The sequence below is a fragment of the Peromyscus californicus genome, unplaced genomic scaffold, assembly GCF_007827085.1.
Source record: "Peromyscus californicus insignis strain IS unplaced genomic scaffold, ASM782708v3 Scaffold_5__1_contigs__length_169319896, whole genome shotgun sequence".
Taxonomy (NCBI): domain Eukaryota; kingdom Metazoa; phylum Chordata; class Mammalia; order Rodentia; family Cricetidae; genus Peromyscus; species Peromyscus californicus.
In genome coordinates, this window is record NW_026294573.1 from 8,605,819 (window position 1) to 8,619,357 (window position 13,539).

At 52.5% G+C, this 13,539-nt stretch overlaps 2 protein-coding genes across 5 annotated transcripts in view; one reads left to right on the forward strand and one right to left on the reverse strand.

The window, feature by feature from the left end:
• Positions 1-7,034, reverse strand: part of Disp3 (dispatched RND transporter family member 3) — a 50,021-nt gene extending 42,987 nt beyond the window's left edge. Inside the window, exons 1-2 of one of the 4 annotated variants that reach the window (XM_052715889.1) lie at positions 6,916-7,021; positions 5,602-5,710 (exon numbers count right to left, since the gene is read on the reverse strand). The gene's annotated coding sequence lies outside the window, so the exon portion shown is untranslated. Of the gene's footprint in view, positions 1-4,102; positions 4,497-5,601; positions 5,711-6,915 lie in introns of those variants that run through there. The other 3 variants (XM_052715890.1, XM_052715887.1, XM_052715888.1) reach the window with 3 other exon arrangements.
• Positions 4,386-12,641, forward strand: LOC128096164 (uncharacterized). The gene is made up of 3 exons (XM_052715387.1): positions 4,386-4,937; positions 5,028-5,145; positions 10,324-12,641. Exons 1-3 carry the CDS (start codon positions 4,386-4,388, stop codon positions 10,557-10,559), a joined length of 906 nt encoding a protein of 301 aa, XP_052571347.1. The 3' UTR covers positions 10,560-12,641.
• The last annotated feature ends 898 nt before the right edge of the window (positions 12,642-13,539 follow it).

Below are 13,539 nucleotides of genomic sequence, written 5' to 3' on the forward strand. Positions count from 1 at the left end.
AATAGTAACCACAGGAGCGTCATCTCTGCCCTCGAAGGGACACTGTTGGGCTCACTGCCACATCAGTTCAGTCCCCTTGGGCCAGCTGGACAGCTCCAGAAGAAGCCTCTGTGGATGAGGAGACTCCGGTTCTGGCACCAGAATGCTGCATGATGCTGGGGGACTCACTTGCCTTATCTGGTCACTTCCCTGTCTGCAAAGCCTCTTGGGTAGTGATCTCTTCTGAATTAAGTTGTCTTTCATAGCCCAAGTTTTACAGTGGTGCTCCACCTCTCAGGAAGCTGCTTGGGCTCCTAAGGTTAAGACAGCCTAAAATGCAGACCTGAAGCATTCAGACCCTACCTCAGCCTAGTCATGGATCAGAAACCTGGGTACCCAGTCCAGGGTACCGGCTCACGTCACTGGGAGACATGTTTGTGACAATGCTAACTTAACCCTACAGGCAGAGAAATTTATATTGTTTGAAAACAATCGCATAGGTGGGTCTGGTTTTTTGGGTTTTTTTTGTTTTTCGAGACAGAGTCTCATTACATCATCCACTAGCCTTGAATTTACTAGTCTCCCCAATACTGAGATTACAGCATGCACTACTATGCTAAGCATAAGTGATTTTCTTGACAAAACATATTAAATAAACAAGAAACAAATAACTACAACAATGCAGAATCCTGGGCACACCTTTAATCCCAGCACTCAGGAGACAGAGGCAGGAGGAGCTCTGTGAGTTCAAGGCCAGCCTGGTCTACAGAGGGCATTCCAGGACAACCAGGGATGCACATAGAAACTCTGTCGTGAAAAACTTGGACTCTTCAGGTTGTGTGGCTTCAGACTAGTCTCTTTACTTCTCGGAGCCCTGTTTTCCCATGGATTCCTTGAGGATAGCAACCCCCACGCCATGAGAAGATCATGTCAAAGCTCAAATATGATTGCATGTGTATGTATTTAGTGCCTGGCACAAGGCAGGCATCCAACTACTGGCAGCTGCTGCTATGGGTACTGCCATTGCCAGCCTCTCATTGTAAGCAGGGGACCTGAGGCCATCAGCCTTGCATGTCCCTTCCCGAAGAACAGGTGACTAGCCCACAGGAACATATTAACTGCCATTCACCTTCTGACACCTTCCAGTCAGGGCAGCCAGGAGTGTGGCCCTGTGGTCTCTTAATGTGGGGAGCAAGCTCTCTGGTTCTGCTGGCTTCCCTGGACTGGTACCAGCAGCATCTCTGCCTCTGGCCTTTGTTGAGCAGCTGGAGCGCATGCTACACTGTCTGCCCGTGAAATTCGACTCATGGAAAACATGCATATTTGTGATTGGGTGCGTGTTTCTATTTCGGGCTGACACTGCTCTCTTTATTTATTTTCCCCGGGATATTGGTGCTTTGGAACCTAGCTTTGGAGGGTGTTTTGACAGACTTTGAAGTCTCTCCCGCTCCATGGGCAGAAACAGGCTCCAGTGGGGAGGGGGAGGGTGGGCAGTGAGAGAGAGGGTTTCCAATGACAAGCCCCTCCCTCGGCTAGGACAAGGGACAGTGACTCTCACTGCCCACACCTGAGCATGCAGGAAAGGGAACAGAGAGGGGTACAGGTGAGGAAATAATTTCAAAGAGGGGAGAAGGGGGCCAGAGAACTAATCACCGAGCTTCCAATTAAGATTCTGCTACTGTCAGTTATCAATGCTAAGACTATTACTATCAGCTTCCATGACATCGCCACGGCCATCATTTTGGGGTGCCTATATTTACAACCAGTGGTAGATGGGTGGTTCCCTTAGGGAGTCCGCCCTGTCTCTCAGCACCACACTTTGCAGTCCCCAAATCAAGAGACTGTGAGAAACAGTTGAGCCGAACGGTGCCCATGAGCAGCTGCTTGGTTGAGTCCTAGAGGCTTGAGGCTGGCCGTCAGGATAATACTGACTAGTGAGATATCTTGGCCAGTCCCTTCTATGAGGTCATGTGTCTGGAGACAAGGATCTTCAACCCAGCCACCCATCTGTCTTTGACTAGCCAGTTATGCTGGGTAGTCAGGGAAGTCCTTGCTACCAGACAATAAAAAGGCTTGGGCCTTCATGGCTTGATACAGTGGACACACAGACAACCATATCAGTGCCTGCCTCCATGGAGACTAGACCCGAGCAGTGAGACCTTAAGAAAATTACTTGGCATCTCTGGTCCTATTAAGAAAATCAATTGGGTATTCCTCGCTCAGGAGCAGGGTGACTTTAGCAGCAGTGAGGAGCTCTGAGGAAGTGGGGAGGCACTGTAACCACTGGGAGTTACAACCATGATTTTCAATCCCACCCAAGTCAAGTCACTCTCTCTCGAGAGCCAGTGTTCTTCATAATCAAGTCCAAAAAGGGATCCTGTGGGCGGCGCTGTCCTTTCACAGTGGAAAGCCTGAAGCTGAGACCATGGAGGGAGACTGTCCAGGGGAGCGCTGGGTACCTGTGACAGCATGGGTATCAGAGTGCAGACTGGGTCAGACTCAAGTGAAGGAAAGTCAGAAAAGGAACAGAGGTAGCCTGGAGGGATGATGGACAGGAAAGACCAAAGGGTGTGCATTTGAAAGATAACCCTGGGAAGGAGCAGAACAGCGAACAAAGACACGAGCAGCGACTGCAGACCCTGGAGGGAGAAGATATGCCAGGAAGAGGCTTGAGTAGGCATGGGGGTGGAGAGTACGAAATGGACACTGAGCTTCAGACCAAGACAGTGAGGCGCCTGCCTGCCTGGCTGGGCTGCTGCCCGGAGCTTCCTTTGAGCCTAACAGCTGCTTCGCTCCTTCTGGCAGATACTCTGATTCCGGGGAGGTCTGCAGTAGAAGGAGAGAGGGGCTGTTTGAGCTTCTGTGTTTGTGTGTATGCACACCCGTGTCTGTGTCCCACAGCCTGAGACCCTGTGTGTCGTTAGGCATCAGCGGGAGTCCTGTGCAGTGGTCTCCAGGGTCTGGGGTTTTAAGCATCCTCTAGCTAGAGCATGGAGTGGGATGTATCCTGATCCACAAACTGGGGCTTGTGGAAAGATTACGCTTGTCCACGTGGGTGTGAATCCTAGGTCTGTACGTGCGTTATGTGTGCCTATTAGGCACGAAGGGAGTATATTTATCAGAATGGAGTGTGAATTTGCTCATGGAGCGTTCGCGAGTGATCTATGCATAGTGTGTGCGCGTGCTTCCGTTAGTGCGTGGTTGGCGTGGAGCATGGGGCTGTAGGCTCCTGTGCGCTGTCCGCGGTACTGACCGAGGGTGCGGACAGACCAGGACCGACACCCAGACTCAGGAAGCATAGCGGTTAGCTGGCACCCTCTATGGAGCAGACAAAGGTCCAGCAGAGAAAACCTCCAAGGGGACGTCTCCCCCGGGGAGTTGGGAAAAGTTCTCCCAGCGGCAGAGTTGGCTCTCGGGACTCGCTGCCATTAGCGCTGGGAATCTTCCACTGACTCTGGGCCACACGGCTGCTCAGATGCCCACCCCATCACAGTCCTCACTGGCGTTCTGGGCCGAGCCAGGGACCCTCTAGCGCTAGGCTTCCATTGCCTGCCGGAGCTCCAAAGGTTCACTCACGCAGTGGCACCTGCAAGTGGGTTAACCGCGGCCCAGGACTCGAAGAACGTCCCGCTGAGCGCGTGAGTGCTCTTAAGTAGGGGGTGGCTGTAGAGGCCATCGATCACCTTTTCCTGTCCCCTCCCGCCTCTGAAGCCCGGCAGACAGCGGGTTGGGGATGGCTTCAGGCTGACGCTCAACTTTTATGGACCCAGACAGACACCCACTGGGACAAGCAGGGGTACGGAGGTCGGGATCCAGGTTGGACGTTAAACTCGCTCCGGCAGACCGAAGCTGCAGCGGCTCCCCAGCGCCCTGATGTGAGGCTGGGATCCGGCCTCGGAAGCGCGGGGACAAGCTCTGAGATCTGAACTCTGTCCTCATCAGCCGGCGTTCCTGGGACGCCGAGGCCCTCACCCGGGGTGGCCTGAGAGCGGAAGAACTTTCCGCACTCCCATCCCCTCCGGCCCCCCGCGCAGGCCCGGTCGTGTGTGGCGCTTTAGTCCCTTCCCTTCCTCGGAGCAGCGCATCCCCAGCCCCGATGGCGCCCAGCGGCCGTCCCACTCACCTCGCTGGCCGAGCTAAGCTAGGCTGAAACACCGGTGCCGCAGGGAATAGGGGGCTTCGGCGACCCCGCTGCGAAGATTTGTCCCTTGTGGGGAGTCTCAGAGGGGAAGGTCCTCGGAGCTGCAGGAGCCCAGCGTCCCCCCCGCCCAGCTTCGCTCCCGGGCGTGCAGACCGCGGGCAGGTCAGTAACAACTGCGTCCCCAGCGCGCACCGAGAGCACTCGCGGCCGCCGCCGCCTTTTATCTGCCGCCCGCCTTTGTTTGGGTCCCGGTTCCTACCACGGGATGCGGGGGTGTCCCGGGCAGGCTCTGGAGTCGCGCCGCGCCACAGCCACTGGCGCCTCCAGCTTCAGCGCCTGCGGGCTCTGCGTCACCGTCCGGCGAGGGCTTGCGCTCCGCCGCGCGCTGCTGTCCCCCGATCCCGCCGCCAGGCGCCGCCCTGGCTGCCGCTCCCCCTGCGGGAACCGCGCGGTGGTACAGCCAGGCTCCCGGCGTTGGCGAGCAGGGGCTGCGCATAGCGCAGCGACCCCTGGGGGTCAGTCCCAGGCTCTGCAAACGGCCCTGGCCATGTCCCCTACCGGCCCCCGAGGTTTCCGGGCGCCCAGGTCTCTCCCAGGCGTGCGCTCCTGCTGGCGGCTCTCAGCCACATCTGCTCATCTTTGGCACCTCACCAGCCCGCTGGACACTCGAGGGCATCCCCGTATGCCCTCCGGAGATGGTTGCCAAGCCCAGGCGCCTGGCATCATCCCTTTCTCCCTCCTCTATTCACCTCTCTGGCAGCAGAGTCCGGAGCCCTGCCAGCCCCTGGGACCGGGCACTCGTCCAGCAGCAGCACAGGTCTGCCTGACATCCCCTGTCTAATGGGTGCCCAAAGAGGAAGGAGCCCAGAAATCAAGACTATCCCCCTGCTTCATTTCTCTCTTTCAGTGCTCCAAAGACATTGGCCTTGATGTCACCCAAGGAGAGGCAAGGGGACTCTCAAGAGGGCCTGGTTCCAGCCTCTCGCTGCAGGAGGGATGCCACTGCCGGCTGAGAGGCCACTCAGGTGATTATGATGCAAAATCAGAATGTGAACTTCTGGATAACCAGGAAAATAGAGAAATAAGTCAGCTGAACCCTTTGCCTTCTTGAAGTCTCCATTTTATATAAGAGAATGCAGGAGCATCATGAAATAAAAATATCAAAAGTCCCACACCTGGCTCTACTCTGTGTAACCCATGCCCCCATCCGTATTTTTGAAAGAGGAAAGCTAGGGGCCTGGATGATGACTTAACAGGTGCTTGCTGCCAAACCTGACAACCTGAGTTTGATCCCCAGGGCAAGCCCACTCCTGTGAGCTGTCCTCTGACCTCCACGCACTCACTGTGGTACACGTGCACACCCCCTTCAAACACACTAGAACTAATAAATAAATAAAATTTCAATAAAAAAGAGACAACTTGGGAGTTCTCTGAAACCCTCTGACTTTGGGGTCCTACAGTAAAGTCCTACCGTCACTCACCTGCAGCACCTGTTCAGCTTTTCTGGACACAGTCCCCTGGGGACAGCACTCACAGGCTGGTTGCCAGGTGGATATGGGCACTTATGATCCTGGGTGCCCCAGAGCTCATCTGCGCAGAAGCAGATGACCAGAGCCAATGTTTCTGCCCCGGCATTTGCCTCCCCCCACCAAAGGATTTTTAGGGGACCCACTGGACAGTCACCAAATCTGTCAGAAGATCTGCAGTGAATTCATGCCATCCTAAAGACATTAGGCCTAGGGATTGCTCCTGGCAGGAAGGATGCCAGAGAAATACAGACAGACAGACAGACACGGAGAGACAGAGACAGAGAGAGAACTAAGGTCTAAAATGGAGTATGTGTGTATATTGCTGCCACAAGTGCAGAGGCCAAATGTGATACTCTAGGCAGAACAGCCCAGCAGTGCCTTGCAAACACCCAGCTCCACCTAACATATCCCAGAGGGAGGCAGAGAAAGAGGAACCACGGGAGGAGGTGGGAGGAAGGAGAACCGGGGAAATACTTGTTTCTAAGGAAGTAATGGGAGACACGTAGTGTGTTCTCAAGCCCAGCTGAGAGCAGAGGTTTGCTTTTCTGGGTGAATGACTTAATTCTTTTCAATTTGTTTTTCAGACTGCTTCTAAGAGCCTCCTCAAAGTTCTCCAAAGCCCCTATGCTGTTCCCTGCAATCTGATAGAATCACAGCGCACCCCATTTTTGCCCCCAGGGTGCTGTGCCTCTCACGAACCCACGCTTGTGGATTTGACCCTCATTCTCCCAGGAACTAGATTTGATAAGGGCCCTGATGACCTTTTCCCAACTTTCATTAGAGTCCTCTCTCCTCTCTGGAGCTCCGGTTAAGTAATCTCCAGAGGGCCAGGGCTTGTTCTGCCTTTGGTAAGGGATCCTCTTCAAAGGGAATGTACAGAGGCAGGGGACTTGACCATGGCCTCTCTCTCTCTCTCTCTCTCTCTCTCTCTCTCTCTCTCTCTCTCTCTGTGTGTGTGTGTGTGTGTGTGTGTGTGTGTGTGTGTGTGTGTGCGCGCGCGCGCACGCGCGTTGCAGGGGTGATACTCAGAAATCCTGAAAGGATATGATTTTCCCAGGCCATCAGCCCAGTTTTAAAAATGCAAATGGAACCAGGCCTTTGAAATATGTCCATTGTAAAGGGGCGCCTGTGGTGGCAGTGGAACAGGCAAGTAAGGAAAGCTGTGAGCATCCTGCTCCAGGGCTGTTAGCTCTCCCTCTCTCTCCCTGGCTACCCCCCAGACTGGATCATCCCACCTCAGGCACCTCCCTGAACCCCACCTCTTACCTCCAGGAGCTCCCCAGAGATGACTCCAGTGGCCCCCTGATGTGCCCAGCTGAGAGGCAGCAAAGAATGCAGTTCCCCATCTTCCCATAGTCTCCGAATTCCAGTGCCCTTCTGCCGGAAGTGTTCCCTGGGTCTGATTTAAATGCCTCTTGGTGCCCAGGAGCCGCTTCCCTTATACTGTGTCTTCCCGACTAATTGAAAAGCCTTCTTTTGAAAGGGATAGGAGTCATAAAGAGCCACTTTGTCCTCAGTTCCCATTCCTCTAATGCCCTTTCTGTCTGGTCTCCAGCTAGGAAAAGCAGGGCCTCCTAGCTCAGCCTTGCAGCCCAACGCTCTCAGGAGAGCTGTTTTCCCATTCCACTCCCTACGAGCTGCTGTGTGACCTTGGGAAAGTCACTTCACCTTGCTGAGTCCCCCCCCCCGCTCCCCCCCCCCCCCCCCCCCCCGCTCCATTTATAAAATGGAGACAGTGAAAGTACCTGTCTCATGGCAATGGCTATCAAGGTTTGCCAGATAAGAGCATCCCTATGGAAAAGCAGCGTTTGACACATTTGCATGGCATGGATTAAGATCTGGGTGAATGTCAGTGTCGTCTTCATACTCCTGGTACCCACTAACCGAGAGCCAAGACACTAATTCCTCCTGTTTCTTTGCTCCACCGGTGAGGAAGACTGTACACAAATCAGGTCATTTCACCAGATGGCTGAGCAGCTGAGGGTTAAGCATATGGGGAGGGTTGGAAGTGTTTATCTTTAAAAATATGGTACATTAAGACATTGTCCCAGCATAGTGGAAGGGAATAAATAGTGTTTGAAATAGTTCCCTTTTTAATCTGCTAACACTCTGACTTTGGGGAAAGCTGGGGTTGATGTGTGTGGGGGGGGGGTAGTAACTGTGTGAACTTGGGTGAGTCAGCTCACTTCACTGACTCAGTTTACTCATCTGAAAAATGGGGTTAAGGAGGCCCTCCACTGCTCCTACACTTGCAGTGAGTTTTATGGCAGATGCAGACTCGTTTCTAGGCAACTGTCAATCGTCACTTACATAGTTCAATTCAGTGTAGTCAGAAAGATAAATGATAGAATGATTGGTTGTGTTTCAGCAGTTGTCAGGTTGCTTAGGAAAGGGCTTGGTAAACTTGCCCAGGTTCGCTTTGAGGAAATCATCCTTTTGAGGTCACACAACAAGTTAGTGGGTGAACTTGGGTTAGAGTTCTGGCCTTCTAGGCTCCCGGCTTGCACTTCCTCTGAAATACCTTCTTTCCTCTGGCCAGCCCCCTCTTCCCTAAAGCTCCATTTGGGAGTTTGGACTCACAGAACTCCCATAAGGAGAGAATAGATGAGCTGATCATTTAGGAGAAGAAAGAGCTTTGGGGGAGGCAAAAGAGCCAGCTCGAGGCTGGGTTGCTCTGAACAGGGCTGGCGGGGGCTTGGCAGATGGGTAGCGCTCTTCTTCCTCCCCCAGCATTCTGCAAGCAGCCAGGCCTAGCATTCCTTTCCCAGCCTCACTTGCCTCCTCCAAGGAAGCAGGCAGCCTGCGCCAGAGTGAATACAATCCAAGTTATTAATTGCCTGCAACAATTAGCCCCAGTGCCTGGGCCTGCAGACGCCCAGGCTCTGAAAGAGGGAGCCAATTACAGCTTCATCAATATTCACACTGCTGCATAATCTTCTCCTGACAAGAGGCCCCCAGCCCCCACCCATGTTTCTAGGGGCCTTTGCGCTAACCCCCAACATCTTCAGAAGACCCAATATTGCTGAAGCCTTTGAGAGTGAATGTCACTCAGGGCCAGACCCAGAGGGACATTTCATGGAGTGGAGTCACAGCACAGGAAGAAAAGACAAGGGCTATGCTCAAGACCTAAATGAGTGGCTTCAGCCAGGATGGCCCCATCTTGGGGGAAGCATTAGAGTCTCTAGGTTGTAGGTATAAGTAGATTCCTTGCTGCTCTTGTTGCTAGAATGGCTTGGAAAGGGGAGGTAAGAGACACCCCCTAAAAGTTCTAGGGCTTTTCGTCATGTGTGTTTACATGTGTGTGTGCATGGGTGTGTGCACTTGTGCAGGCCATACGTTGACATTAGGGTCTTTATTGCTCTCTATCTTATTTCTGAGCTATTCTCTCTCAGAACCTGAAGCTCACTGATTCGGTTACATTGCCTGGCCAGCAAGCTCCTGGGCTCCTCCTGTCTCTTCTCTAGGGCTGGGATTACAGGCATGTGCTATCACTCCTGGTTCAGTCCATGGGTATCTGAACCAGGCCCTCAGACTTGCCCAGCCAGTGCTTTGCTAACTAAACTATCTCCCCAGACCAAGTTCCAGTCTTAATTCCAGCTCTGTCACATACCTGCTTTGTGGTCTGGTAAAAGTCACTTCTCATTTCTGGGCTTATGTCCTTACCTGCTCCCTTCCTCATGAGGGAAGGGCTAAGCAGAGTGCACAGTGAGGGGCACACAATGAGCTCGAAATAAAGACAGTGCTTCTGTTCTCTTTAGGGAAAAAAAAAGATCTGAAAGGAGAGACCATGACCCCTAGGGAAGAGTGGGGTGATGGGGATGAGGCAGACAGGCAGTTAGAAGAGCTGGGTGCTGGCCCCAGAATTGCTATAACTAACTCCTTTTCCTCAGTGTCCTTTTGTACCCAGTCTCTTGTTCCTACTTGCCAAGTGAGGATAACAAAATAGATGTGCTCCCAGAGGTGCCCTGGTGGAATCTCCCAGGAAAGTATGGGAGGCACGACCAATGTGCAATGGGTACACAGCATCAGAGGACTAGGAAAACCCTGATTTTCAAAGGACAAGTGGCAGGGGTAGTTAAGGGAAGTGAAATGGCCCAGAGAACCTGAGACTAAGCACAGAACTCACTCAGCCAAAGGCATGCACCTGTGTTTTCTATAACAGCAAAAGAAGCAACATACTTTTTTTTTTTCGAGACAGGGTTTCTCTGTGTAGCTTTGCGCCTTTCCTGGAACTCACTTGGTAGCCCAGGCTGGCCTCAAACTCACAGAGATCCGCCAGCCTCTGCCTCCCGAGTGCTGGGATTAAAGGTGTGCGCCACCACCGCCCGGCAAGAAGCAACATACTTTTAAAATCAAGATCGAAAATAACAATTATCTCCTAGTACAGAACTCCTGAGAGAGGCTTGTGGGAATCGGACTGAGCCTAGCGCCAGGGCTGTTTCAGCACCATGGACAGTGACTGGCGCATTGCAATAGCCTGGTGGAGGGTTCATCGGCTTTACAACTGCTGAGTTCAAACGTTGAAGGTGGTATAAGGCTTGGAGTGAGTGATGTCGAGCAATGCTCAGGTTCAAATGTAAGCTTGTGTTGCCTGGCTTTTGAGTGCTCAGTTAGGCTGCCCAAACCTTGAGAGGACAGAGGTCTTATTCATGGCCTGTCTTTCTGCTCCTCCAGGGATACTCAAGGCTCAGCATGAAACCTCAGACTGGTTCCCCATCCTGCCCTTCGTCTGTCTGGCTTCCTGGTACAAGTTGGCCAGCATCTTGTACTCCACCCAGCTCTACTGGCCCACTGGCGCCAGGAGACAGGCTAGCTTTAACTCTGGCCACCAGGACCCATCAGAGCTCTGCAGTGACAGCAAGAAAGAGCTTTCCTGGCATCTCCCCAGTCAAGAATCTGTGTGGCTCTGATGGACTGCCCCCCAGTGCCAGCTTCTATTCCTGCACATCTCATGTGGGCAGGGTGCAGAGTACACTATTCAAAAACACAGTGGTAGAGCGCTGAGTGGAGTGGAGGGCTGGTGGACAAATCTGCATTTTATCAGGGCAGAGGCCCTTTAGGCAACAAGAATGCTGCCAACCATATCTGTCCTGATCCTAGCCAATCGCTGCCATGGATTGGGTGCCAGACCCTGTATACATATGTCTTCACTCAAGACATCTCCCTCCCACGAAATGAATCTTCTTGTTAATCTATTTTCAGAGGAAGAGTAACTAGTGGCTTCAGGTCACCAAGCAGATAAACTGAGGAGTCAAAGTCAGGGAATTTGATTCTGTAGCCCAGGTTCATTTTCACATTCTTCCCACTTTACAGTTGTGAAGACTGAGGGTCAGAGATGTCATGGCACTCAAGATCATAGAAATGATAGTGCAGCAGGTCCGAACTGAGGTCTGCCACTCTCACCTCTCTGTCCCCCCATGGAGAGCATCCTGTCTTTCTGCTCTGGTCTGTGGACCTCAGGTCTCACCCAAGGTCTTGAACACAGCTACTGTAATATCTCTGCACATGTTTTTTAGGAAAGTCATTGCCAAGAGAGTTGGTCTAAGGCGAAGTTCATATTCAACTTGACTGAACTTCAGATTGTCTGAGTTGAATATGGCCTGCCTCAGGAAACTACAGGGACCAGCCCCAAGGAGGGAGAGTCACACCTAGTCTTTCTAGGACAAGATCCAGGGGGCAGGACTAGTGGCTGCAGACATACCACAGCCCTGGCATCCTCTGGCCAGGGTCACAAGGTCATCTAGCCTCTTCCAGCAAGCAGCAAGACTGAGGCCCGGGCAGGGGATCCCACGACTGCAGTTACTTCCCGGCACTGCTGTTCTTCTGGCCTCTTCTCTTCTGTGTCCTTCCTGCCATCTCCAGGACCTCATTTTGCAGCTGGGCACGTCGGGGGACAGCTGCTCTTGTTGGCAACCCGAGCCACATCTGGCAGATGTGTCAGCAGGATGCAGGAGGAATGTGTGAGTAGCCTTAATATGTATGTGGGGGAGCAGCCTTGGGCAGAGCTGTGCCTGAGAATTGGTGTGATGGCTTCCCCTTCTTCTCTCTCTCCCTGCCTCTCTTCCTTTTTCTCCTCTTCTTTTTTGTCTCTTCCCAAACTCCCACACTCCCTGACCTCATCCTTTAGCTCTTCCTTTTATACTGGTCCCAGTAATTCACCACCATCTTCCTTCATCTTCCCAACACCGAGGGGATAGTTATCTCCCTTCTATAGACAGAAAGCCAAGATTTAAGGCCCAGCGAGTTCAAGCCCAGCCCCCAGGCCTCTGCTCTCCCAAGCGCTGAGGGAACACAGCACCTCAGTCCTGTGGGACGGGAAGGGCAGAGCTGGCGATCCACACTCTTGGTCTCAGGTGGGTTGTTGGGAGGATGTGTCTCCCTTGAAGCTGAGCTGATCTCATCACCCAGCCTGGACTGTGAGTCCCTGAGCTTAAATCCTCTCCCTGCCCCGTGCACAGGGTCAGCCCAGGGTCAGTGAAGTGTGTCAGATGCAAAACCAGAGAAACAGAAGCAGAGTCAGACCAGCTATTCCAGAGGGACCCAGGCACAGAGGACTTCTATCCCTGGAGGTTCTGGGACTGTTGTTTCTATGTTGGGACATAGTGCTCGGTGCTAGGTGGACTTGAGTGCTTTGATGTCTGCACTGCTGGCTGGAGTATGTTGTCTATATTGTGTCTCTGAACTCACCTTCCAGCTACCTCATGAAGCGGCTGTAGCTGGGCAAGGCAGCCATGACTGCGATGCCAGCACTCAGGAGACTGAGGCAGGAAGATCTTAAGTTCTAGGCCAGCTTGGACTACGTATTGAGATAATGTCTTTTAAAACAACAAACATGCCAGGCAGCGGTGCACACCTTTAATTCCAGCACTGAGGAAGCCAAGGCAGACGGATGTTTGTGAGTTCAAGGCCAGCCTGGTCTACGGAGGGAGTTCCAGGACAGCCAGGGCTACACAGAGAAACCCTGTCTCAAAAACACCAAAACAAACAAATAAATAAATAAAACAAACACACCAGTGATTGCTGAAGTCAAGTGAGACAACCTGTGCTGTACGTTCGTGCATGGCAGACCCCAGGCAATGTCGTTCCTGTCTCACAGATGCTGGGATACCTCCTCAGCGCCTGTTTTACAGACAGCCGCTTGTTCTCCATGTTTGTTTGTTTAGTGGGGTTTAGATAACAATGCCACAGCAGGCAGATTGTGATATATAAGTTGCCCACATCATCTCATAGAGGGTGTGCAGGTTCAGCACACAAGCCCTGGAGTCAGATGACTTGGGTTCAAATCTCAGTCCTTCCAGTGACTAATCCACTCTATGCATTGATTTTCCCATCTGTAAAGGGGGCTTATAGTGGTGCCTGCTGCCTGAGGCTGTGCAGAGGAGGCAAGGGATGTGGGAGATAGAAACAAGGTGAGTAAATGTTGGCTAGCATTATTTTTAACCTTAACAACCCCAGAAGGTTTTATAGAAGGTAACAGAGCCAGACATGGGACCTGTTAATCACAGGACTTGGGTAATAGAGGTGGGAAGATCAGAGGTTCAAGCCATGGCTACATAGCAAGTTTTAGGCCAGTCTGGGCTACATTCGACCTTGTCTCAAAAGATAAACTACCATTACTATCATCAACAAAACAAAAAGAGTTAATGATGAGACTGAGTCATCAGTCCAAGGTCACACAGCAAATAAATGGCCTAACTATTGGAACGCAGGATTTGAATCCAGGTCTGATTGGTTCCCAGGCCCATGCCTTTCGTACAGCAACCACATACCCAGAAGTATGAGCAGGATGGGGTCCATGGGCTCCTCTAGGGGTGAGCCAGCCCCTTGCTTTCAGTGACTCAGTGACTCCTTCACACCCGCCTGCCTGCTCTCCCAGTCACCCTTTATACT